Source organism: Salvelinus alpinus, chromosome 20 (genome assembly GCF_045679555.1).
Source record: "Salvelinus alpinus chromosome 20, SLU_Salpinus.1, whole genome shotgun sequence".
In the NCBI taxonomy this organism is placed as follows: domain Eukaryota; kingdom Metazoa; phylum Chordata; class Actinopteri; order Salmoniformes; family Salmonidae; genus Salvelinus; species Salvelinus alpinus.
Genome location: NC_092105.1, coordinates 26064558 through 26085849, shown reverse-complemented (window position 1 = coordinate 26085849; position 21292 = coordinate 26064558). Strand labels below are relative to the sequence as shown.

General features: G+C 42.0%; 2 protein-coding genes across 2 annotated transcripts in view; one reads left to right on the top strand and one right to left on the bottom strand.

The window, feature by feature from the left end:
* LOC139546571 (E3 ubiquitin-protein ligase SH3RF3-like) overlaps positions 1–15576 on the bottom strand; it is a 77587-nt gene extending 62011 nt beyond the window's left edge. The window contains exon 1 of the mRNA XM_071355108.1: positions 14997–15576. Coding sequence (XP_071211209.1) covers positions 14997–15371 — 375 coding nt within the window. The 5' untranslated portion in view covers positions 15372–15576. The remainder of the gene's footprint in view (positions 1–14996) is intronic.
* A 3584-nt stretch (positions 15577–19160) lies between these two features.
* Positions 19161–21292, top strand: part of LOC139546570 (tumor necrosis factor receptor superfamily member EDAR-like) — a 42026-nt gene continuing 39894 nt past the window's right edge. Inside the window, exon 1 of the mRNA XM_071355107.1 lies at positions 19161–19438. The gene's annotated coding sequence lies outside the window, so the exon portion shown is untranslated. The remainder of the gene's footprint in view (positions 19439–21292) is intronic.

The following is a 21292-nucleotide window of genomic DNA, read 5'->3' as shown; positions in this document are numbered from 1 at the left end:
ACAGAATGGCTGTTCTGGAGAGAGCCAAGAACTTTAGAGGAACCAACATCTTCCTTAGCGAGGACTACTAGGAAGCTGTGCGCCTGAGGAGGAAAGAACTGATCCCACCCATGAAATCTGTCAGAGAGCTTGGGGACATTGGGTACATCTGCTACGACAGGCTCATTGTTCACCCTCCCTCCCAAAAGACTGGGAAGAGTTAGAGAGCCTAGCTTCCGGGTCGGTAGCTTCAGCCCCACATCACACACACACACACACACACACACACACACACACACACACACACACACACACACACAAGTGCCTGATTGACTAACTCTATTAGCCGAACAATGTTCTTGTCATGCTTTGTGCGTTTTTTTCCTTCATATTATGTCAATCTCTGATCAGCTACCCCGGAAAGAGCATACAAAGGGCTTCAAATTGCCCATATTAATATATGTATCCTTAGAAATAAGGCTGCTAAAATCAGATAACATTCATATATTGGCCATCTCTGAGACTCACTAAGATAATTCCTTTGATGATACAGCAGTAACAATACAGGGATATAACATCTACAGAAGAGACAGTAACGCCTATGGAGGAGGTGTTGCTGTATATGTTCAGAGCCATATTCCTGTATAGCTGGGAGGGGATCTCATGTGTAATGCTGTTGAAGTGTTGTGGTTGCATGTTCACCTACCTCATCTAAAGCCTGTTCTTTTGAGGTGCTGCTATATGCCACCAAGTGCTAACATTCATTATCTGGATAATATGTTCGCAATTCTTGACAATGTGTGTGATGTTAACAGATAGCTGTCTGCTCAAGAGGAAGCTACTCACTGTAACCAGTGCCTCTAATCTGGTTCAGGTTATTAATCAACCTACCAGTGTCACGTTCTGACCCTAAGGTCAGATCTTTATTTATGTCTTTATTTTAGTTTGGTCAGGGCGTGAGTTGGGGTGGGCATTCTATGTTGTTTTTTCTATGTTTTGTTCTATTGTTCTATTTCTATCTGTTTGGCCTAGTATGGTTGTCAATCAGAGGCAGGTGTCAGTCGTTGTCTCTGATTGGGAGCCATATTTAGGTAGCCTGTTTTTCATTGTATTTTGGTGGGTGATTATTTTCTGTTCTGTGTTTTTTGTTTCACCGTACAGGATTGTTCGTTTGTCGTTTTCTTGTTTTTGTTCAGTGTTCATTATTTCGTATTAAATCAATATGGACACTTACCACGCTGCGCATTGGTCCTCCTCTTCTTCCAACCACGACAAGCGTTACAACCAGGATGTTTACAAACAGTACAGGAACTATATCATCCACGTGTATCATTTTTACCAATGCTGCAGAACGTTGCAATGATGCTGTATCCGTACACACTGGATGTATTGACCATAATATAGTAGCCATATCTAGAGAATACAAAGTTTGAAAGGCTGGGCTTAAAATAGTGTATAAGAGATCATACAACATTTTTGTACTGATTCCTATGTTGAAGATACAAAAAATATTTGTTGGTCTGATGAGGAGCATCCAGACGCTGCACTTGGTCCATTTATGAAATTGTTTCTTCCAGTTATTGATAAGTGTGAACCTATTAAGACATTGACTGTTTTTGTTAAGCCCCCGTGGATTGATGAGGAGTTGAAAAGCTGTATGGTTGAGAGGGACGAGGCAAAAGGAGTGGTGAATAAGTCTGGCTGCACATCTGATTAGCAAACTTCATGTAAATTGAGATATTATGTTACTGAACTGAACAAAAAGAAGAAACTGTATTATGAAAACAAGATAAATGACATAAGTATGACGGAAAAGCTTTGGAATACTTTCAATTAAATTATAGTCAGAAAGACTAATTCAACTCCCTCTTTCATTGAATCAGATGGCTCATTTATCACAAAACCCTTTGATGTTGCCAGTTACTATAATGACTATTTCAATGGCAAAGTAGGCAAACTTAGGCATGAAATGCCAACAACAAACTGTGAGACATCATATTCATTCATAAAATACCTAATAATGAAAGAAAATTATTGTAATTTTGAATTCTGTAAAGTGTTGTTGAGGTGGGAAAATGATTGCTGTCCATCAATAATGAGAAACCACCTGGTATTGACACGTAGATGGAAAGCTACTGAGGATGGTAGCGGACTATATTGCCACTCCTATTTGACATCTTTTTTATCTGTGTCTGGAAAAGACTGTTTGTCTCAGACCTGGAGAGAAGCCAAAGTCATTCTGCAACCCAAGAATGGTAACGCACCCTTTACAGGTTCTAACAGCCGGCCAATCAACTTGCTGCCGACTCCTAGCAACATTTTGGAAAGAACTGTGTTTGACCAGATACAGTGCTATTTCTCTGTAAACAAATTAACAACAGACTTTCAGCATGCTTAAAAAGAAGGGCACTCAATATATACTGCACTGACACAAATGACTGATGATTGGTTGAAATAAATTGATAATAAGAAGATTGTGGGAGCTGTACTGTTAGATTTCAGTGTAGCCTTTGAAATTATTAACCATAATTAGGGCTGGGGCAGTCACAAAATTTAATCAGCCGGTGATTGTCAAGCAAATAACTGTTGGTCACACGGTAATTGACCGTAATTAACATAAACACATTTAGCATCTCCTGGCTTCCACACATGATGCAGACCTGATGCAGACCTTTGGAGCATCTACATTTTAAAAGTCTAATACATACATGTAATATAGCCTACACCTTCACAATAAACCCATTATTTATTTTAGACTGGTCTAAAGAAGCATGATATGTAGAAAATGTCATCTATTTCAGGTGAACAGAATAGCATACTCTGAGTTGTCCTTATGTTAGGTCCTGATCTGGCTTTGCTAAATGGTTGTGGGCTACACTAGTTCATTTAGCAGACAAGATTTGCTTGGTATTCCGTGGCATTATTTTATAATATGAAGAATACAATTTAACAAAGCTGAATAAAATTGAAAGGATATTTTCTCCAAACGATTTGAGGGAGTGCGCACATACGACTATTACAGTGGGGAGAACAAGTATTTGATACACTGCCGATTTTGCAGGTTTTCCTACTTACAAAGCATGTAGAGGTCTGTAATTTTTATCATAGGTACACTTCAACTGTGAGAGACGGAATCTAAAACAAAAATCCAGAAAATCACATTGTATGATTTTTAAATAATTAATTAGCATTTTATTGCATGACATAAGTATTTGATCACCTACCAACCAGTAAGAATTCCGGCTCTCACAGACCTGTTAGTTTTTCTTTAAGAAGCCCTCCTGTTCTCCACTCATTACCTGTATTAACTGCACCTGTTTGAACTCGTTACCTGTATAAAAGACACCTGTCCACACACAATCAAACAGATTCCAACCTCTCCACAATGGCCAAGACCAGAGAGCTGTGTAAGGACATCAGGGATAAAATTGTAGACCTGCACAAGGCTGGGATGGGCTACAGGACAATAGGCAAGCAGCTTGGTGAGAAGGAAACAACTGTTGGCGCAATTATTAGAAAATGGAAGAAGTTCAAGATGACGGTCAATCACCCTCGGTCTGGGGCTCCATGCAAGATTTCACCTCGTGGGGCATCAATGATCATGAGGAAGGTGAGGGATCAGCCCAGAACTACACGGCAGGACCTGGTCAATGACCTGAAGAGAGCTGGGACCACAGTCTCAAAGAAAACCATTAGTAACACACTACGCCGTCATGGATTAAAATCCTGCAGCGCACGCAAGGTCCCCCTGCTTAAGCCAGTGCATGTCCAGGCCTGTCTGAAGTTTGCCAATGACCATCTGGATGATCCAGAGGAGGAATGGGAGAAGGTCATGTGGTCTGATGAGACAAAAATAGAGCTTTTTGGTCTAACTCCACTCGCCGTGTTTGGAGGAAGAAGAAGTATGAGTACAACCCCAAGAACACCATCCCAACCGTGAAGCATGGAGGTGGAAACATCATTCTTTGGGGATGCTTTTCTGCAAAGAGGACAGGATGACTGCACCATATTGAGGGGAGGATGGATGGGGCCATGTATCGCAAGATCTTGGCCAACAACCTCCTTCCCTCAGTAAGAACATTGAAGATGTGTCGTGGCTGGGTCTTCCAGCATGACAACGACCCAAAACACACAGCCAGGGCAACTAAGGAGTGGCTCCGTAAGAAGCATCTCAGTGGGCCAAAATCCCTGCTGCAGTGTGTGCAAACCTAGTCAAGAACTACAGGAAACGTATGATCTCTGTAATTGCAAACAAAGGTTTCTGTACCAAATATTAAGTTCTGCTTTTCTGATGTATCAAATACTTATGTCATGCAATAAAATGCAAATTAATTACTTAAAAATCATACAATGTGATTTTCTGGATTTTTGTTTTAGATTCCGTCTCTCATAGTTGAAGTGTACCTATGATAATAATTACAGACCTCTACATGCTTTGTAAGTAGGAAAACCTGCAAAATCGGCAGTGTATCAAATACTTGTTCTCCCCACTGCATGTGTTGAGCGGTTAACAAAGAAACATTCCTATATGCTTAATTTAGAGTTATTAATGTAACTTTAGTTGTTCTACAAACTTTGAACTATATGTTTAGATTTTTAATACATTGTTAAGCCTGCATGATGAAATTCTAATGATGATTTGAAAAAAGTTGCTTGAAAGGCATGAGCTCTGCTTTCTTTATTGTGCAGGCTGTACACACTACATCAGTCACTCATTCACAATTTGACAAGCACTTGATAATGCCTAGAATTTCATGGCGGCATCCCCTTTGTGTGGCCGTAATGCACCCTAAAAAAAATCCATGCCTTTTGTGGCCGTTGTGCCCTTCTCCCTGAATGCTGCGTGCTCCATCATGTGATTGGGTCTTTCTCACGGGCTACAAGTGAAGACAGGCACATCGGGGACGCTACTGCACGTGTCCTTATCCAATTCCGAGGTGCATATTGAAGATATTGGAAGAACGGTCCACGTTTACTTTTAGTCAGCCAACAAAATGAGTAGGCCTAACAAACAGTAAAGCACTAGCCTATGTCAGTCTACTATCCCCCATAGTACATAAGTTGAACTATTCTATTCTGTGTGAGAAATACATATTGCAAACATAGTCTGGGACAGATGTGGGATGCGATAGATCCAAAATTAATATAACCACAAGCATCAAGAAACATTTTTTACGCAATGTGGCTGACGCAACAGATCAGAACGTTTAGCTTAAAATGTTGACAAACTATTAGGCTATTTCTTCACATTATAAGCACAGCAATGCGCACACGACAGTAGGCTATAAGCGCGAATGTTCCATTACCGGAAAACACCATTCTCAAAAGTGACTGCAAATGCTGTTATGCATGTAATGCTTTTATGGTGAAGGTGCATTTTATGATGAATAGTATCTTCCCCAAACTTGAAACTCACGCGCTGCTTGTGTATGCCAGTTAGGCTCTACACCCCTTGTAAAGCGGATTAATGTTCTTAATTTTTAGAACTTATTTGCCCACTTTAGTTGTGATACAAACCTTATTAAAACATATAGGCCTATAAGCTAGGCTATAAAAATGCATTGTTTCTTATGCTGGGCATCATTCACAAGTGATAATATATAATTCACAAGTGATAGGCTAATATTGTCACACATCAGAATATTCTTGATTTAATCTTGTCTTTACAGCGGGAGCGGGATAAAATACATGTAATCTATGTACTTAAATAGTGAATGGAGGATGCTTTTCCCCGTGGTTTATTTTCATACCAGCCAGGTTGGCTATACACCTGTTGTAAATATAAACAATGTGCTTAATATTAGGAAAGTTGAGAAATAAATATAGTAGGCCTAGCCTATAGAAAGCTGATGGGATCCTCCTCTTTTTAATAGAGGCCATCAAAACTCAGTTTTCGCATGCAATTGCATAGCCTATAGAAATGTTGTGCAACATGAGCTCATGGGCTCTCATGAAGTGTTTGATTAGATTTTCAAATACATTTGCATTGATGTCAGCGTGATTAGAGGGACAATAGAGTGCTGAGTACCAGGCAGTTATCAAGTTTAGTAGGCTACTAATGACCATCAGCAGCATCAGAGCTTGGAGAAGCCTAATTACCGTGACTAAACGGTCACGTGAAATTTGACTGCCTTCATGACCGCCGGTGTGGCGGTAATACGGTCACCGTAACAGCCCTAACCATGATCTGCTGATGAAAAAACGAATGTGTTATGGCTTTTCAACCTTTGGAGCTATCTATCTAATATAACACGGAGGTTTTTCTTTAATGGAAGCTTCTCTAATACAAAACAAGTGTGGTGTACTGCAGGGCAGCTCTCTTGACTCTTTGTTTTTCTAATAACCTGCCACTGGCATTAAACAAAGCCTGCGTGTCTATGTGTGCTGATGATGACACCCTATACAAGTCAGAAACCACAGCTAGTGAAATTAGTGCAACCCTAAACAAAGAGTTGCAGTCAGTTTTAGAATGGGTGGCAAGAAATCTCAGGCTAGTCCTGAACATCTCTAAAACTAAGAGCATTGTATTTGGTACAAATCATTCCCTACGTTCTAGACCTCAGCTGAATCTGATAATGAATAAGTAAGTTGAGGAGACTAAATTACTTGGTGTTACCTTGGATTGTAAACTGTCATGGTCAAAACATATTGATTCAATGGTTGTAAAGATGGGGAGAGGTCTGTCCGTGATAAAGAGATGCTCTGCTTTTTTTGACACCACACTCCACTAAGCAAGTCCTGCAGGCTCTAGTTTCATCTTATCTTGATTATTGCCCAGTCATATGGTCAGGTGCTGCAAAGAAGGACCTAGAAAAACTGCAGCTGGCCCAGAACAGAGCGCCACATCGTGCTGTAATCAGAAGGCTAATATCAATACTATTCATGACTGTCTCTCTTGGCTAAAAGTAGAGGAGAGACAGACTGCATCACATCCTGTTTTTATAAGAAACATGAATGTGTTAAAAATGGCTAATTGTTTGCGTTGTCAACTTACACATAGCTCTGACACACACACTTACCCCACCAGACATGCTACCAGGGGTCTTTTCACAGTCCCCAAATCCAGAACAAATTTAAGAAAATGTACAGTATTATATACAACCATGATTGCATGGAACTACTTTCCATCTCAGATTGCTGAAGAGAACAGCAAACCTGGTTTTAAAAAATTATAATAAAGCAACACCTCACAACACCTTTCTCCTATTTGACCTAGATATTTTGTGTGTATGCACTGATATTTAGGCTATGTGGGATGTTTTAAATGTATGTAGTTCTGTCCTTGAGCTGGTCTTGTCTATTAATGTTCTGTATTATGTCATATTTCATGTGGACCCCAGGAAGAGTAGCTGCTGCTTCGCAACTGCTAATGGGGATCCTAATAAAAAACTAAAATACCAAATACATAGGATATGCGGTATGTTGCCTGAAAAAATAATTGTTTACCACATTCTTGTCAGGATTCGCCTTTTATATCGCCATTGCTTTTGGCGGGAAAGAGCAAGAGACATTCAACTTTGACCCTGTTGTTGTGATCGTTGTCATGGTAACCTGAGTGACAGCAACCTTGTGACAGCACTGCTTTCATTTTTTCACAATCACAAAAGTAAGTCAGCAGCTCGCCATACTTGTAAATCATTTGTAAATAGTTACCCTGTAATATGTTAATTTTCCTGTCATGGTGAATAAAAAAAGGTTGAGAGTAGAGGTCGACCGATTAATCGGAATGGCCGATTAATTAGGGCCGATTTCAAGTTTTCATAACAATCGGAAATTGGTATTTTTGGACACTGATTATTATTTATTTTTTACACCTTTATTTAACTGGGCAAGTCAGTTAAGAACACATTCTTATTTTCAATGACGGCCTAGGAACGGTGGGTTAACTGCCTTGTTCAGGGGCAGAACGACAGATTTTTACCTTGTCAGCTCGGGGATTCAATCTTGCAACCTTACGGTTAACTAGACCAACGCTCTAACCACCTGCCTTACATTGCACTCCATGAGGAGCCTGCCTGTTACGCGAATGCAGTAAGAAGCCAAGGTAAGTTGCTAGCTAGCATTAACCGTATCTTATAAAAAAAACTATCAATCATAATCACTAGTTAACTACACATGGTTGATGATATTACTAGTTTATCTAGCGTGTCCTGCGTTGCATATAATCGATGCGGTGCGTATTCGCGAAAAAGGACTGTCGTTGCTCCAACGTGTACCTAAGCATAAACATCAATGCCTTTCTTAAAATCAAAACACAAGTATATATTTTTAAACCTGCATATTTAGTTAATATTGCCTGCTAACATTAATTTATTTTAACTAGGGAAATTGTGTCACTTCTCTTGCAACAGAGTCAGGGTATATGCAGCAGTTTGGGCCGCCTGGCTCGTTGCGAACTGTGTGAAGACTATTTCTTCCTAACAAAGACAGCCAACTTCGCCAAACGGGGGATGATTTAACAAAAGCGCATTTGCGAAAAAAGCACAATCGTTGCACGACTGTACCTAACCATAAACATCAATGCCTTTCTTAAAATCAATACACAGAAGTATATATTTTTAAACCTGCATATTTAGCTAAAAGAAATCCAGGTTAGCAGGCAATATTAACCAGGTGAAATTGTGTCACTTCTCTTGCGTTCATTGCACGCAGAGTCAAGGTATACGCCGCCCAGGTCTCCCGGGTGGCGCAGTGGTCTAGGGCACTGCATCGCAGTGCTAGCTGTGCCACCAGAGTCTCTGGGTTCGCGCCCAGGCTGGGCTGGGTTCGCGCCCAGGCTCTGTCGCAACCGGGAGATCCGTGGGGCGACGCACAATTGGCATAGCGTCGTCCGGGTTAGGGAGGGTTTGGCCGGTAGGGATATCCTTGTCTCAGTATGTAAAAAAAAAAAAAAAAAAAGGTAATAAAATGTATGCACTCTACTGTAAGTCGCTCTGGATAAGAGCGTCTGCTCTTGGCCGGTAGGGATATCCTTGTCTCAGTATGTAAAAAAAAATGTAATAAAAATGTATGCACTCTACTGTAAGTCGCTCTGGATAAGAGCGTCTGCTAAATGACTAAAATGTAAAATGTAAATGTATATGCAACAGTTTGGGCCGCCTGGCTCGTTGCGAACTAATTTGCCAGAATTTTATGTAATTATGACATAAAATTGAAGGTTGTACAATATAACAGCAATATTGTAACGGTTCTCGTCCTCTTCGTCTGAGGAGTAGCAAGGATCGGACCAATACGCAGCGTGGTAAGTGTCCATTTTAATTTATTAAAACTGAACACTGAAAAATACAAAATAACAAAGTGAATAATACCGAAAACCGAAACAGTCCTAAAATGTGAAACAAACACTACAACAGGAAACAATCACCCACAACACACAATGAAAAACAGGCTACCTAAATATGGCTCCCAATCAGAGACAACGACTGACACCTGCCTCTGATTGAAAACCATACTAGGCCCAACACATAGAAATCTAACAACAGAACAAAACATAGAAAAACAACATAGAATGCCCACCCCAACTCACGCCCTGACCAAACTAAAATAAAGACATAAAAAAGGAACTAAGGTCAGAACGTGACAAATATTTAGACTTATGGATGTTAGATAAAATACGGTTCCGTATTTCACTGAAAGAATAAACGTTTTGTTTTCGAAATTATAGTTTCCGGATTTGACCATATTAATGACCAAAGGCTCGTATTTCTGTGTGTTATTATGTTATAATTAAGTCTATGATTTGATATTTGATAGAGCGTCTGACTGAGCGATGGTAGGCAGCAGCAGGCTCATACGCATTAAATGAAACAGCACTTTTGTGCGTTTTGCCAGCAGCTCTTCGCAATGCTTCAAGCATTGAGCTGTTTATGACTTCAAGCCTATCAACTCCCGAGATTAGGCTGGTGTAACCGATGTGAAATGGCTAGCTAGTTAGCAGGGTGCGCGCTAATAGCGTTTCAATCGGTGACGTCACTCGCTCTGAGACTTGGAGTAGTTGTTCCCCTTGCTCTGCAAGGGCCGCGGCTTTTGTGGAGCGATGGGTAACGATGCTTCGAGGGTGGCTGTTGTCGATGTGTTCCTGGTTCGAGCCCAGGTAGGGGCGAGGAGAGGGACGGAAGCTATACTGTTACACTGGCAATACTAAAGTGCCTATAAGAACATCCAATAGTCAAAGGTATATGAAATACAAATGGTATCGAGAGAAATAGTCCTATAATTCCTATAATAACTACAACCTAAAACTTCTTACCTGGGAATATTGAAGACTCATGTTAAAAGGAACCACCAGCTTTCATATGTTCTCATGTTCTGAGCAAGGAACTTAAACGTTAGCTTTTTTACATGGTACATATTGCACTTTTACTTTCTTCTCCAACACTTTGCTTTTGCATTATTTAAACCAAATTGAACATGTTTCATTATTTATTTCAGGCTAAATTGATTTTATTGATGTATTATATTAAGTTAAAATAAGTGTTCATTCAGTATTGTTGTAATTGTCATTATTACTAATACATTTTTTTTTTTTAAATCGGCCGATTAATCGGTATCGGCTTTTTTGGTCCTCCAATAATCGGTATCGGTATCGGCGTTGAAAAATCATAATCGGTCGACCTCTAGTTGAGAGGCAGTAACAGTCCAGTAAGTCAGTTCATTACCATGCAGATCAGTCATCACCAAAATCAACAACCTGACACTCATTACATACACATTACACATTACCTTTACTAAAACTTCATTAATACCACATTAATACTGCATTAATACCGCATTAATACTGCATGTGTCTGGCTGCCTTCAATGTGCTCTCCATATCAGAGGCTCTCCCTGTGGGCTGAGCTGTGTGTGTACTGTATATATAAGTGTGTGTGTTTGTGTGTGTCAGCAAAGACAAAAGGTCCCCTCTGAATCCTCTCTGCCCTTTATCCCCTGCTTCGAACTGGAGCAGCAGCAGTCCCACGCACGCACGCACGCACACACGCACGCACACACACACACACACACATGAAATTATATTCTTGCTCCTTAATTAATAAATGATGAGGGTGTAAGTGTTCAGAGGAATAAAGCACAGCTACGGCTGGCTGTCTAGTCTGTAGGGGACATCTTAAACTAACCCATCTCTCTTGCTATTTTTCTCCCTCCCTCTCTGTCACACACACACTCATGAAAATGACTCTTGAAAGCATTCCTCACAGAGCTAAAGGATTGCAGCACATTACCAACACATGGGCTATCTGGAAAGAGAAAAAGAGAGAAAAAGAGAGAGAGAAAGAGAGAGTATGTGTGTGTGTGTGTGTGCATGTGTGTGTGCGTGTGTGTGTGTGGACATGTTTTACTATACTTGTGAGTACCAAGTCCTGACAAGAATAGTAAACCAACTAAAATGTAAAAAAGTGAGGATATTTTGCCAGTCCACACTTATAAAAAGGCTATTTTAGGCATAGGGATTAGGTTAAGGGTTAGAATTAGGGTTAAGGGTTAAGGTTAGAATTAGTGTTAGGGGTTAAGGTTAGGGTTGGGGGTTAAGGTTAGGGGTTAAGGAAAATAGGATGTTGAATGGGAATCAATTGTTGAGCCCCAAAAAACTCCTCACAAGTATAGTAATACATAGCTGTGTGTGTGTGTGTGTGTGTGTGTGTGTGTGTGTGTGTGTGTGTGTGTGTGTGTGTGTGTGTGTGTGTGTGTGTGTGTGTGTGTGTGTGTGTGTGTGTGTGTGTGTGTGTGTGTGTGTGTGTGTGTGTGTGTGTGTGATGGTGTCAGTAGTGGCAGCTGTGTCCTCCTCTCTTGTCAGAAGTAAATGCTTCTATGAAACTTTAATGTCAGTCTGTCTGCCTGAACTCAGATACAAAACACACACTCCAACCCCCTCTGCTGCTATTAGTGTAGTAGTAATGTAAGGTGGTGGTCTGCGCTGCCCTGTCATCACCAGGGTGTGTTACTAATGGCAGCAGAGATCAAGGCTCAGGACTACCTGTAAATACAGGTGAACACACTTCAAAGCCTTGGTCTGTGGGTGGTGATGTCATCATTAAGCACCTCTGAAACTCAGCGGGTAAAAAAGACTGACCTCAAAAACATACCTTCAAACATGCACTGAGTATACCAAAAATTAGGAACAGCCCCCCCCCACCCCCATTTTTGCCCTCAGAACAGCTTCAATTCATCGGGCATGGACTCTACAAGGCGTCAAAAGCATTCCACAAGGATGCTGGCCCATGTTGACTCCAATGCTTCCCACAGTTGTGTCAAGTTGGCTGGATGTCATTTGGGTGGTGGACCATTCTTGATACACTCTAGAAACTGTTGAGCGTGAAAAACCCAACAGCTTTGCAGTACTTGACACAAACCGGTGCACCTGCACCTACTACCAAACCCATTCAAAGGTACTTACATATTTTGTCTTGCTCATTCACCCTCTGAATGGCACACATACACAATCCATGTCTCAATTGTCTCAAGGCTTAAAAATCATTATTTAACAAGTGATTCAAAAAGTGACATCAATAAAGGATCCTAGCTTTCACCTGGATTCACCTGGTCAGTCTATAGCTCTATTCGCACTGGACTAGTATTACTATAGAATGTCCATTATGTAATTATTACCCCAGCATGTCCGTTTTACAGTCGATGATTCGGAAGGGATTAGTTTTACCAAGCTTACCCTGTAATTATTTGTTTTCCTCATTCAAAATGTACCGGTATGACGGCAGCCTGCAGGCTCCTCTAGGCGTGATATTTCAAATGTATAGGGATAGCCTAATATTGGCCTAATGGTCTTCAGTTCAGAGAAAGTCCAAATAATAACCAATAAGAAGCATGAACTGTAACCTATGCATTTAATTAACTGACGTATTTGGTAAATTATCAGTTCACTGTGATAATATCGTCCACTTCATATTTTAAAAGACAAACATGGTACTAGGAAAGTTAGTATGTGACAAAACAGATTCATATGTAGGCTAAGTGCAACGCTTTGTTTTAACAATACATTTGTTCCATGTTCTTACCCAAACTGGGTGCAGCACCTGATAAACTGTAATATCCCTTAAAATACTGGGATGACGACTCGCACAGGATAAGTATTATCAGAGGAGAGGAGTTGGGAGATTGACGAAAAACAGTAGGTTTTTAGGGCTGGAATAAATTCTTCCTGACAAGTAAAAATTACTGACATGGCAGATTCGGTCAGGACTAAAATTACGGATGTGGTGATTTATGCTTGTGCACAAAATGATATTACCTGAGCTCCCCCACTAAAACGTATCCCGTCCGAATACGGTTTATGTCATGGAAAGAGCAGGTGTTCTTTATGTGTGGATACTCGTTGTACATACGCACGTACATACACACACATTGCACACCATATCTACGTCCTGTGGAGTTGGGGTAGTGAATAGATTTGATGTTCGCAAACGATTCGTTAATTTTGATAGACTAATTTTAGTGACTTCAGAGTCATGACCAGTTTTTCGGAGTCACTCGTTCATTTTAGTCGTTCCTTTGACCTGCTGGCCGCAATGAATTCTACAGCAGGATTAATACGCGCTCCTCCGGTGACTCCAGAGACGTGCTCCGGTCAACAACTGTCTGTCATATAATTATGCGCACAGACAAAGTAGATCACGCTGCAGGCAGTATATAGAATAAAAAAATATGTGTATAACTGATAATTGATCGCATGGTGCAAGAATGAATGCAATTAATTGATTATTGAATGTTTTGATGGACACAGCTTTGTAGAGCCAAAACATACACAGCCTCTTCTCAACACTCGAACTCGAGAGTGAATCGTCTGGGGTGCACCACTTCGCGAAAGATATAGGGTACGACATGTGAACGAGAGGCTTGTATAATTATTACTATTGCGGGTTTTCAGTTCATTGTTCGCCGACAGTAGGTCCTGCGTGCTCTTGGCATTACTGACTCAAATGAACGAAATTAGTTGAAAGATCCGATTCAGTAAAAAGAGCCGAACTTCCCATCAATAAGGTGGGAGAGAGGGGGAGGTTGTGAGTGTTTTCTACTCCGAGTCTCCAGAGTGTCCTGCTCTCACAAAGGAGCTAAAACAAACAGTGACTGGTCAGAGAGAGAGAAAGAGAAATACATTGAGAGACAAAGAGTGAGGGAGAGTAAGCATTCCAGTACTCAACTCATGATGAGTGTTTAGGTTCTACTGCTTCTGCTAGTGGTTCTATCTGGCAGGTCTGCTGGCTGCAGCCCACCACACACTCTCTCACTCCTGGGCTTATGTTCAATAGTCACCCTGCTCCCCTTCAGAGGATTGAGAAGTGTGAGAATAAAAAGCACTCTTAATGACATCATGTGGCCTATTGGCCAAAGACTTGACATGCTATGACATGGAGCTGAAAGCATGAACAAATATGTTATCTGCCTATAAAACATCCATACAGTATAGGCTCTAACATCCCAAAACCTTAGGATACTGTTAATAAACCCAGAGTAGCTTATATTTAAAGGCCCATTGTGCTGGCTGTTATTGTTCAGCCTCTGTTATGAAACCTATGCAGCTGTCTGCCTGCTGCATCTCTAGACTACCTGGACACAGCACAGCCATGCCACTGAGGTAACTAAATCATATACTGCAGCTATACCTCGCTTGTCTGTCTAGCAATAACATGAATAGCACAGGTGACTGTATCTCTTACTGTATCTCTCTGTATCTCTCTGTATCTCTCTCTCTCTGTATCTCTCTCTCTCTCTCTCTCTCTCTCTCTCTCTCTCTCTCTCTCTCTCTCTCTCTCTCTCTCTCTCTCTCTCTCTCTCTCTCATTGTGTCTTTAGAGTTGGGGATAGAGCACACATAGGAAGTCTTTCAACACATTAGTGTGTCAAATTAGATTTCCCAAACAGATTCTCAGTTGTCCAGCTATGCAACCCCACCACCCCCCACACATGTATACAGCAACTCGGTTCTTCAGAATTCTAGCCAAGGAACATTCTGTACAGCAAGTTGGCAGCCAACCAGTCCAAATACCAAGTAGCAGAGCTAAGTACCTTGACGGGGGAGCTCCTTGTGGCCACCGGCAGGTCCCTGATCCCACTGCCCGGGGGAGAGGCGCTGATCCCGGCTGCACAACCCAATGACTCTCCGCCCCCCACCTGGGACTGCCTGGTACTGCCTGCATTCCGTGGCCGCTGTTTGATCCCGTCCAGCAGGCGGACCAGCAAGATATTCGCGGGGAGGTCGTCCACCTCACAGCCGACTAGGATACGACATTCGGGACATCTCAGTTCGTTTCTGGAGCTGACTATGTTCTCCAAGCAGCGGCGACAGAAGGTGTGTTGGCAAGGCAGGACTTTAGCTGTAGTGTCCAGCCGCTCCAAACACACGGAACACTCCAGCAGATCCAACAGAGACGACTCGTCCATCTCACACTGCGAATATTCCTTACCGATTATTATTGACGTTACGAGTGGGTGCTGGTTTCTGATTTCGCGTTTAATGCACCAGAAACTGAAGAATACATATCGGCGTAGGCTGTTTAAAAGCGCAATCTGTTGTGCTATTTCCCCGAACTGAGCCTGTGAAGGCAACCAGGCAACCCCTCTCTCTCTTCTCGCTCTCTCTGCTTGCTCTCCCTCGCGCAGCTGTGCAGATTGCAGTGAGGTCACGCTCTCATCTCTCTCTCTCTCACACACGCACGCGCACACACACACACACACACACACACACACACACACACACACACACACACACACACACACACACACACACACACACACACACACACACACACACACACACACACACACACACACACACACACACACACACCATAAGAAGGAGATGAGAGAATTGGGAATCAAACTGACCGTTAATTCTTTACAATTAGCCCCCTACCAGTTATTCATTCATACAGCTAGGCTACCTATACGTGTCAGATGGGTATAGGCTATAGGTGCTCAGTGAGGCCAACCAGAGAGAGGTGATAACCAGTGATTATAAGGCTGTGTGGGTGAGCAGAGCTCTGTGTGTGAGTGTACGTTCGTTTATGTGTGTGTGATAATGTAACAGTTGTGTGGGTTTCAGAGTGGAGAATGCATATAATCTGAAATAATGCAACACAGATTATCACCAAAACCTGTCACCATCTTCTGGGATGAGCTCCAGAAATAGTAGTGTTGGAACACAGGTTTATCTTTAGGTGTTATAAATGATGTGTAAAGTCAATAACCAAACTGAATCAGATATTTGGTGGACTCCGTTAGGAGAGTAGGATGGTAGGTTACTCTACCACAGACTAACCAATGGACGATGATAGATACTCAATAAAAACGACTTCAATCGGAGCAGACAGATGTGTGAAGACACTGCCACCCCGCGGACAACTACAGAAATAATAGTTTGTCTGTTTTATCTTGTGGACATTAGGTAGGTAGCCTAGTATTGTTGGTAACAGAGGGGTTATTCTGCCGCCTGCTGGTGAAATGTTGAACTAATCGATAACCCAGATGTTTGGATGAAGCTACAATAGAATCAAATTTTATCTGTGAGGTTTCAGTTCATTTTGACCTCAATACATATTTTAACTGCTTGAGCCTACCTTGTAAGATCTAAGAGGTTGCTTTTGGACTGAACACACACACATTCCTAGTTGCCATCTAAACCATGTTTCTATGAGCAAATCTGATCTGAAACGACGCCATGGTGCACTCCTGTTGCCCAGAACCTTCTACGGAATAGAGTGCGATTTCAGATGCAGCCTTAGTTCCTGTTGCTGTTAGAGTCTCATGGCTGAGGGAGCAGAAGGTCTGTCAGCTGCACAGTACCGTCTTTCTCTACCTGTCTCTGCCTGTCTCTACCTGCCCTTTTCTCACGTTTAACTCCTGCCCCGGGGGAAGGCTATGTTCCCCAGATCTGACATCCTGCCTGGCTGAGAGGCGGCACTGTTCTCTACCACACACAGAGATGAGCACAGGGCCTAAACCTCCTGATGCACAGGTAGTGTGTGTGTGTGTTTGTGTGTGCTTGTGTGTGTGTGGAATCATGTACAGAAAACAGTTACACTTTTTCACGTTGACAATTCACATTGACTGAGTATACATTTATCCAATACAAATGCTATATTTAAAGCTTACTGTACATTAATAATGTTACATTATGATTGTATCTTGATGTATAGAGTTTAATGGTATGTTACCTATAGGTATAGGCTAGCCTCCTCTCCTCACCCAATGTCCTTTCATTGTGGAAACTAGGTTAACTGACGATGCAGTCAACATGGTAGAGGAGAGGATAAAATATGCCCACCTTTACAGAGTAGACCTACCCATCATGCATAGCGTCAGGAGCCTGAAATCTCTGTGACTTTTTTTTTTTTTTTTAAATGTTTTAACTTATTGAATATTCTAAACATACAATATACTTGCAGTGAAGCCACTCAACAACTACATCATACCAGTCATCCAACAGATTCCCATTCAGAGCGACACACAGAAGCATCCAGGGTCAATGCTCTGCTCAAGGGCACGTTGACGAATCTACCACCCGGCCAAAAAACGTGAACCCCAACCCTCCAAGATCCCCCCACAGTTCCCCAATAGCTGTCCCTCACTATTACATGTATGTGTGTGTTCTTGTATGTGTTTATTTGAATGAGAGTGTGTGTATATGCATGTGTACAAACACCTGCACGGCATTAGCCTCAGGCAAACCGGCATTAGTTGTAAAAACACTGCCACTTAGTGTCATTCAAATTTACTTTTTATTATGTTATATTTTTACATTTATCTTTGACCATCATTCTATCTCCCACACAGCAGCTCCACTACCACTTGTCTCCAATTCCACATACCAACCCTCAGCTTCCCTCAGCCCATCCCAATCCCTGTGATTTACATGTCTTAATACACAGTTTCAACTTTAAATACAGAGATATCTGTCATATTTGTTTGGCTTCAGTAGCTAGATAACCTCTTCCTATTTCTGCTGCCATTATTGAAGAGCTGATATTGGCCTTATCGCTGTTGGCTTTAGAAGGCAGCTGACTGGGTTTCTGTTTGCTCTGGCTGTGGTCCTGTGGTAATAGTGATCTGGGGTAAAGTAATATGATAGGTGTTTTCAGCCCATTGATGCTCTGTTGCTCTCCGCTGGTCTTCCTGTCTGTCTGTCTGTCTGTCTGTCTGTCTGTCTGTCTGTCTGTCTGTCTGTCTGTCTGTCTGTCTGTCTGTCTGTCTGTCAGGAAGGAAGGAAGGAAGGAAGGAAGGAAGGAAGGAAGGAAGGAAGGAAGGAAGGAAGGAAGGAAGGAAGGAAGGAAGGAAGGAAGGAAGCAGCTCCTGTAAGGATCAGAGATTAGAGAAAGAGAGGGCCACCGGGCTCAAGGCTGCCAGAGAGAACGAGAGCGAGAGAGAGAGAGAGAGAGAGAGAGAGAGGGAGAGAGAGAGAGAGAGAGAGGGAGAGAGAGAAAGAGAGAGAGGGGGGGAGAGAGAGAGAGAGGGAGAGAGAGAGAGAGAGAGAGGGGGGGGGAGGGAGAGAAGTTAGCTCTTCAAACACACCATTCTCTCCTCAGAAGTGCCAAGCACCTCTTTAATCTGCTCTTTCCTGCAGAGGAGCAGAGAGGAAGGGGAAGAGAGAGACCGGACAAAGAGTTGATAGGAGAGAAACAGACAGATGGACAGTGGTGGAGTCTCTTTGGTCAGTTCTCGTGCCTCAGGTAAAGTTCAGGGTTCGGTTCGGTCTGTCCCAAACTGGTGCTGATGGGTAAACAAAAAGAATTACATTAAGGCACATTTGAAATTTGATTCTTAGATAAATGAACCACAATCTGAATCCTTCATGTCTTTTAAAGCACAAAGTATGACACGTACTGCTTCCTTTTTATTGATGGACCTACAACCTGATTCCGGATAAAAACACAACACCCTCCTCTCCCTCTATCTCTCTCTCGCTATTTCTTTATCTCTCTCTCTCAGTTGGATTACTGGCACACTGATGAAAGGATAGATTCAGATAAATATGGTTAGATTAATTAAATTGTTCTGTCTCACCACATCAGTAGCCTAACTGTACTGTAGATTCTGCTATCCTACATGAATTCAATGGGCTACCCTAAGAGGAGCTTTATTGTTTGGGGTTCACCTCTAGATGTCGTTGTGGAGTAATGGAGCCACATAGGCTACAGTTCGTTTACCTGCATCAGGTTTATCCTCATCTTCTGGGGCGGGGAAAACTTATATTTTTCTCTGTGAGGAGGAGCTACTCTGGATCACCGGGCATGCATACGGCGGACTGAAGACAGAGAGATTAACGGAGGATCTGTTACAGAGTTTTAGATATCGGTGATGCTTGTCAGACTCCCCAATACAGTCTAATCATTAGGCTACAGCAGTCCGTGCAGACAGACCACAGCATTGCTCCCACCATCACTCTATCGTGGAGATACACTCCGATACACTCCGCAAGACCTGTCCCGTCGAAAACTCCGCTCTACACGCAGGTAAGGCGCTCTGGAATGTAAAGAGGGATTGCTGCAAGATTTGGGGAAATTCCTGGAGCATTTATGCTACAGACACATGTAGCCTACTTAACAGTAATTTTATCTTTCGAAAAGAACTGCATGCATTACGTTGTTTGTCAAAAATGTAGCAAAAAATTGTCAGATAAGTTTGGCAAATGGACAACATCGAAATGTTCTCCAGTTTTAAATAGGCATGTTTTTCTGCTTTAAAGATTTGATAATCAAGTAATTGCTTTAAACCGGAGGTTGGTTGTTTTTTCATATGGAAGTTCATAGTCGCTTAGCCTAAACCATGTAGTAATAGAGCGCAGTGTGTGAGTGGCTGTATGGTCGTTAAGTGGTGGGTTATAAAGTAATAACATTTAGGACACCAGGTCTATTACTGAGTCCAGTAGACCTGTAGCTTACCATCTTCGAGGTAATTGTTACATTAAGGGAGCATGGGATCATAGTTCATCTCTCATCTTCCTGAGAGAGACAACGGGTTCTGAGACAGCGGCGGGTCCTGGTCCCAGTGTGTGGTTTGTGTAGTTTGCTCTCCTCTTAGTCCCTCTCCTCATAATTGTTTTGACGGTGCCGCCTGGCTGTCGCCCTCCCCGGGCCCTGGGGGAAGTCCAGGGCGCAGACAGGCAGCCTAGGCCGGACTCGACATGCTGAGTCCTGCCGCTTTCTGACGTCTGGAGCTTTGAACAACTGCTGCAGCGCTCACGGTGGAAATCAATCCCTTTTTCTCTCTGTGTCTCTGCTCCTCTGTCCCTCTCTCCCCCCAGCACACCGCCGCAGACTTTCATGTTTGAGTTAGAAAGGAAAAAGACAAGAAAAAACGGGAGAAAGAAAATGTAAATTATCTTCAAAAGCGAGTGTGGCGCCGCGGGATTAAATGGATGAAAGGATATAGCCTACTGATGCAGTAGCCTAATAACAAAAAACACACAGCATTGGTCATATTAAGAGCATAGGCCTATGATTATTCTTTTTTTTTTAAATTTTATATAAAAATCATGCGATACAGCTAAAACCCTAGCTAGGCTACTAGGCTACCAATTTAGTAGCCTAGTAAGGGATTTAGCTGGATCACTGACATTCTGCTACACATTTTTTTTTATTATGCATGATTTTTATATAACTTTTTTTTAAATTATCATTATGCTATTTTGAAGGTCTAGGATAATGGTGAAGTGTGCCTGACAACCTTGGACTATATATAACAGGCCTAATATATTCAGTTTACAAATGAATGCAGATTTCTGTAGAACAAACACATGCAATCAGATGATGTGAATATCCCTTCTCCAGATACAGGGCAGAAATGTCTAATATTATGTCAGATAATATTTAAACAATATGTAGCCTAATATATATTCAAATGTAACAAGCTTTTAAGCAGTTTCTGTGACTGCGCTCATCTCAGTTCCCACTGTAGACTATCATCACAGGAGGAGAGAGTTCCTGAATATATTGACCTCAGACCAAACAGGATGTTGAACTCCTTATCAGTAGATGTGTAGATAGATAATGATATGAGCTGACCTGTAACTCCTGTTGTTCTAACAACACTGTAATCTGAGCAACTCTAACCACCATATATTATCATGGTGTGTAAATGAAGGAGTGTATGTTATATGCATCAATTAACTTACAGTAGTAATTATGTTATAAACAAATGTGTTTGAGGAGAGAAGAGGGAGTAGAGGCAGAGAGGTCACTGCTCTCTCTCTCTCTTCTACTGTATGGCTGGCTGTTTAAGGCTACAGAGACGTTGTCAGTCTGTCAGAACAAATCCCAAGGTCCCATAACCCACTGCTCTGAGTCCTTTTACACACTAGAGGCCAG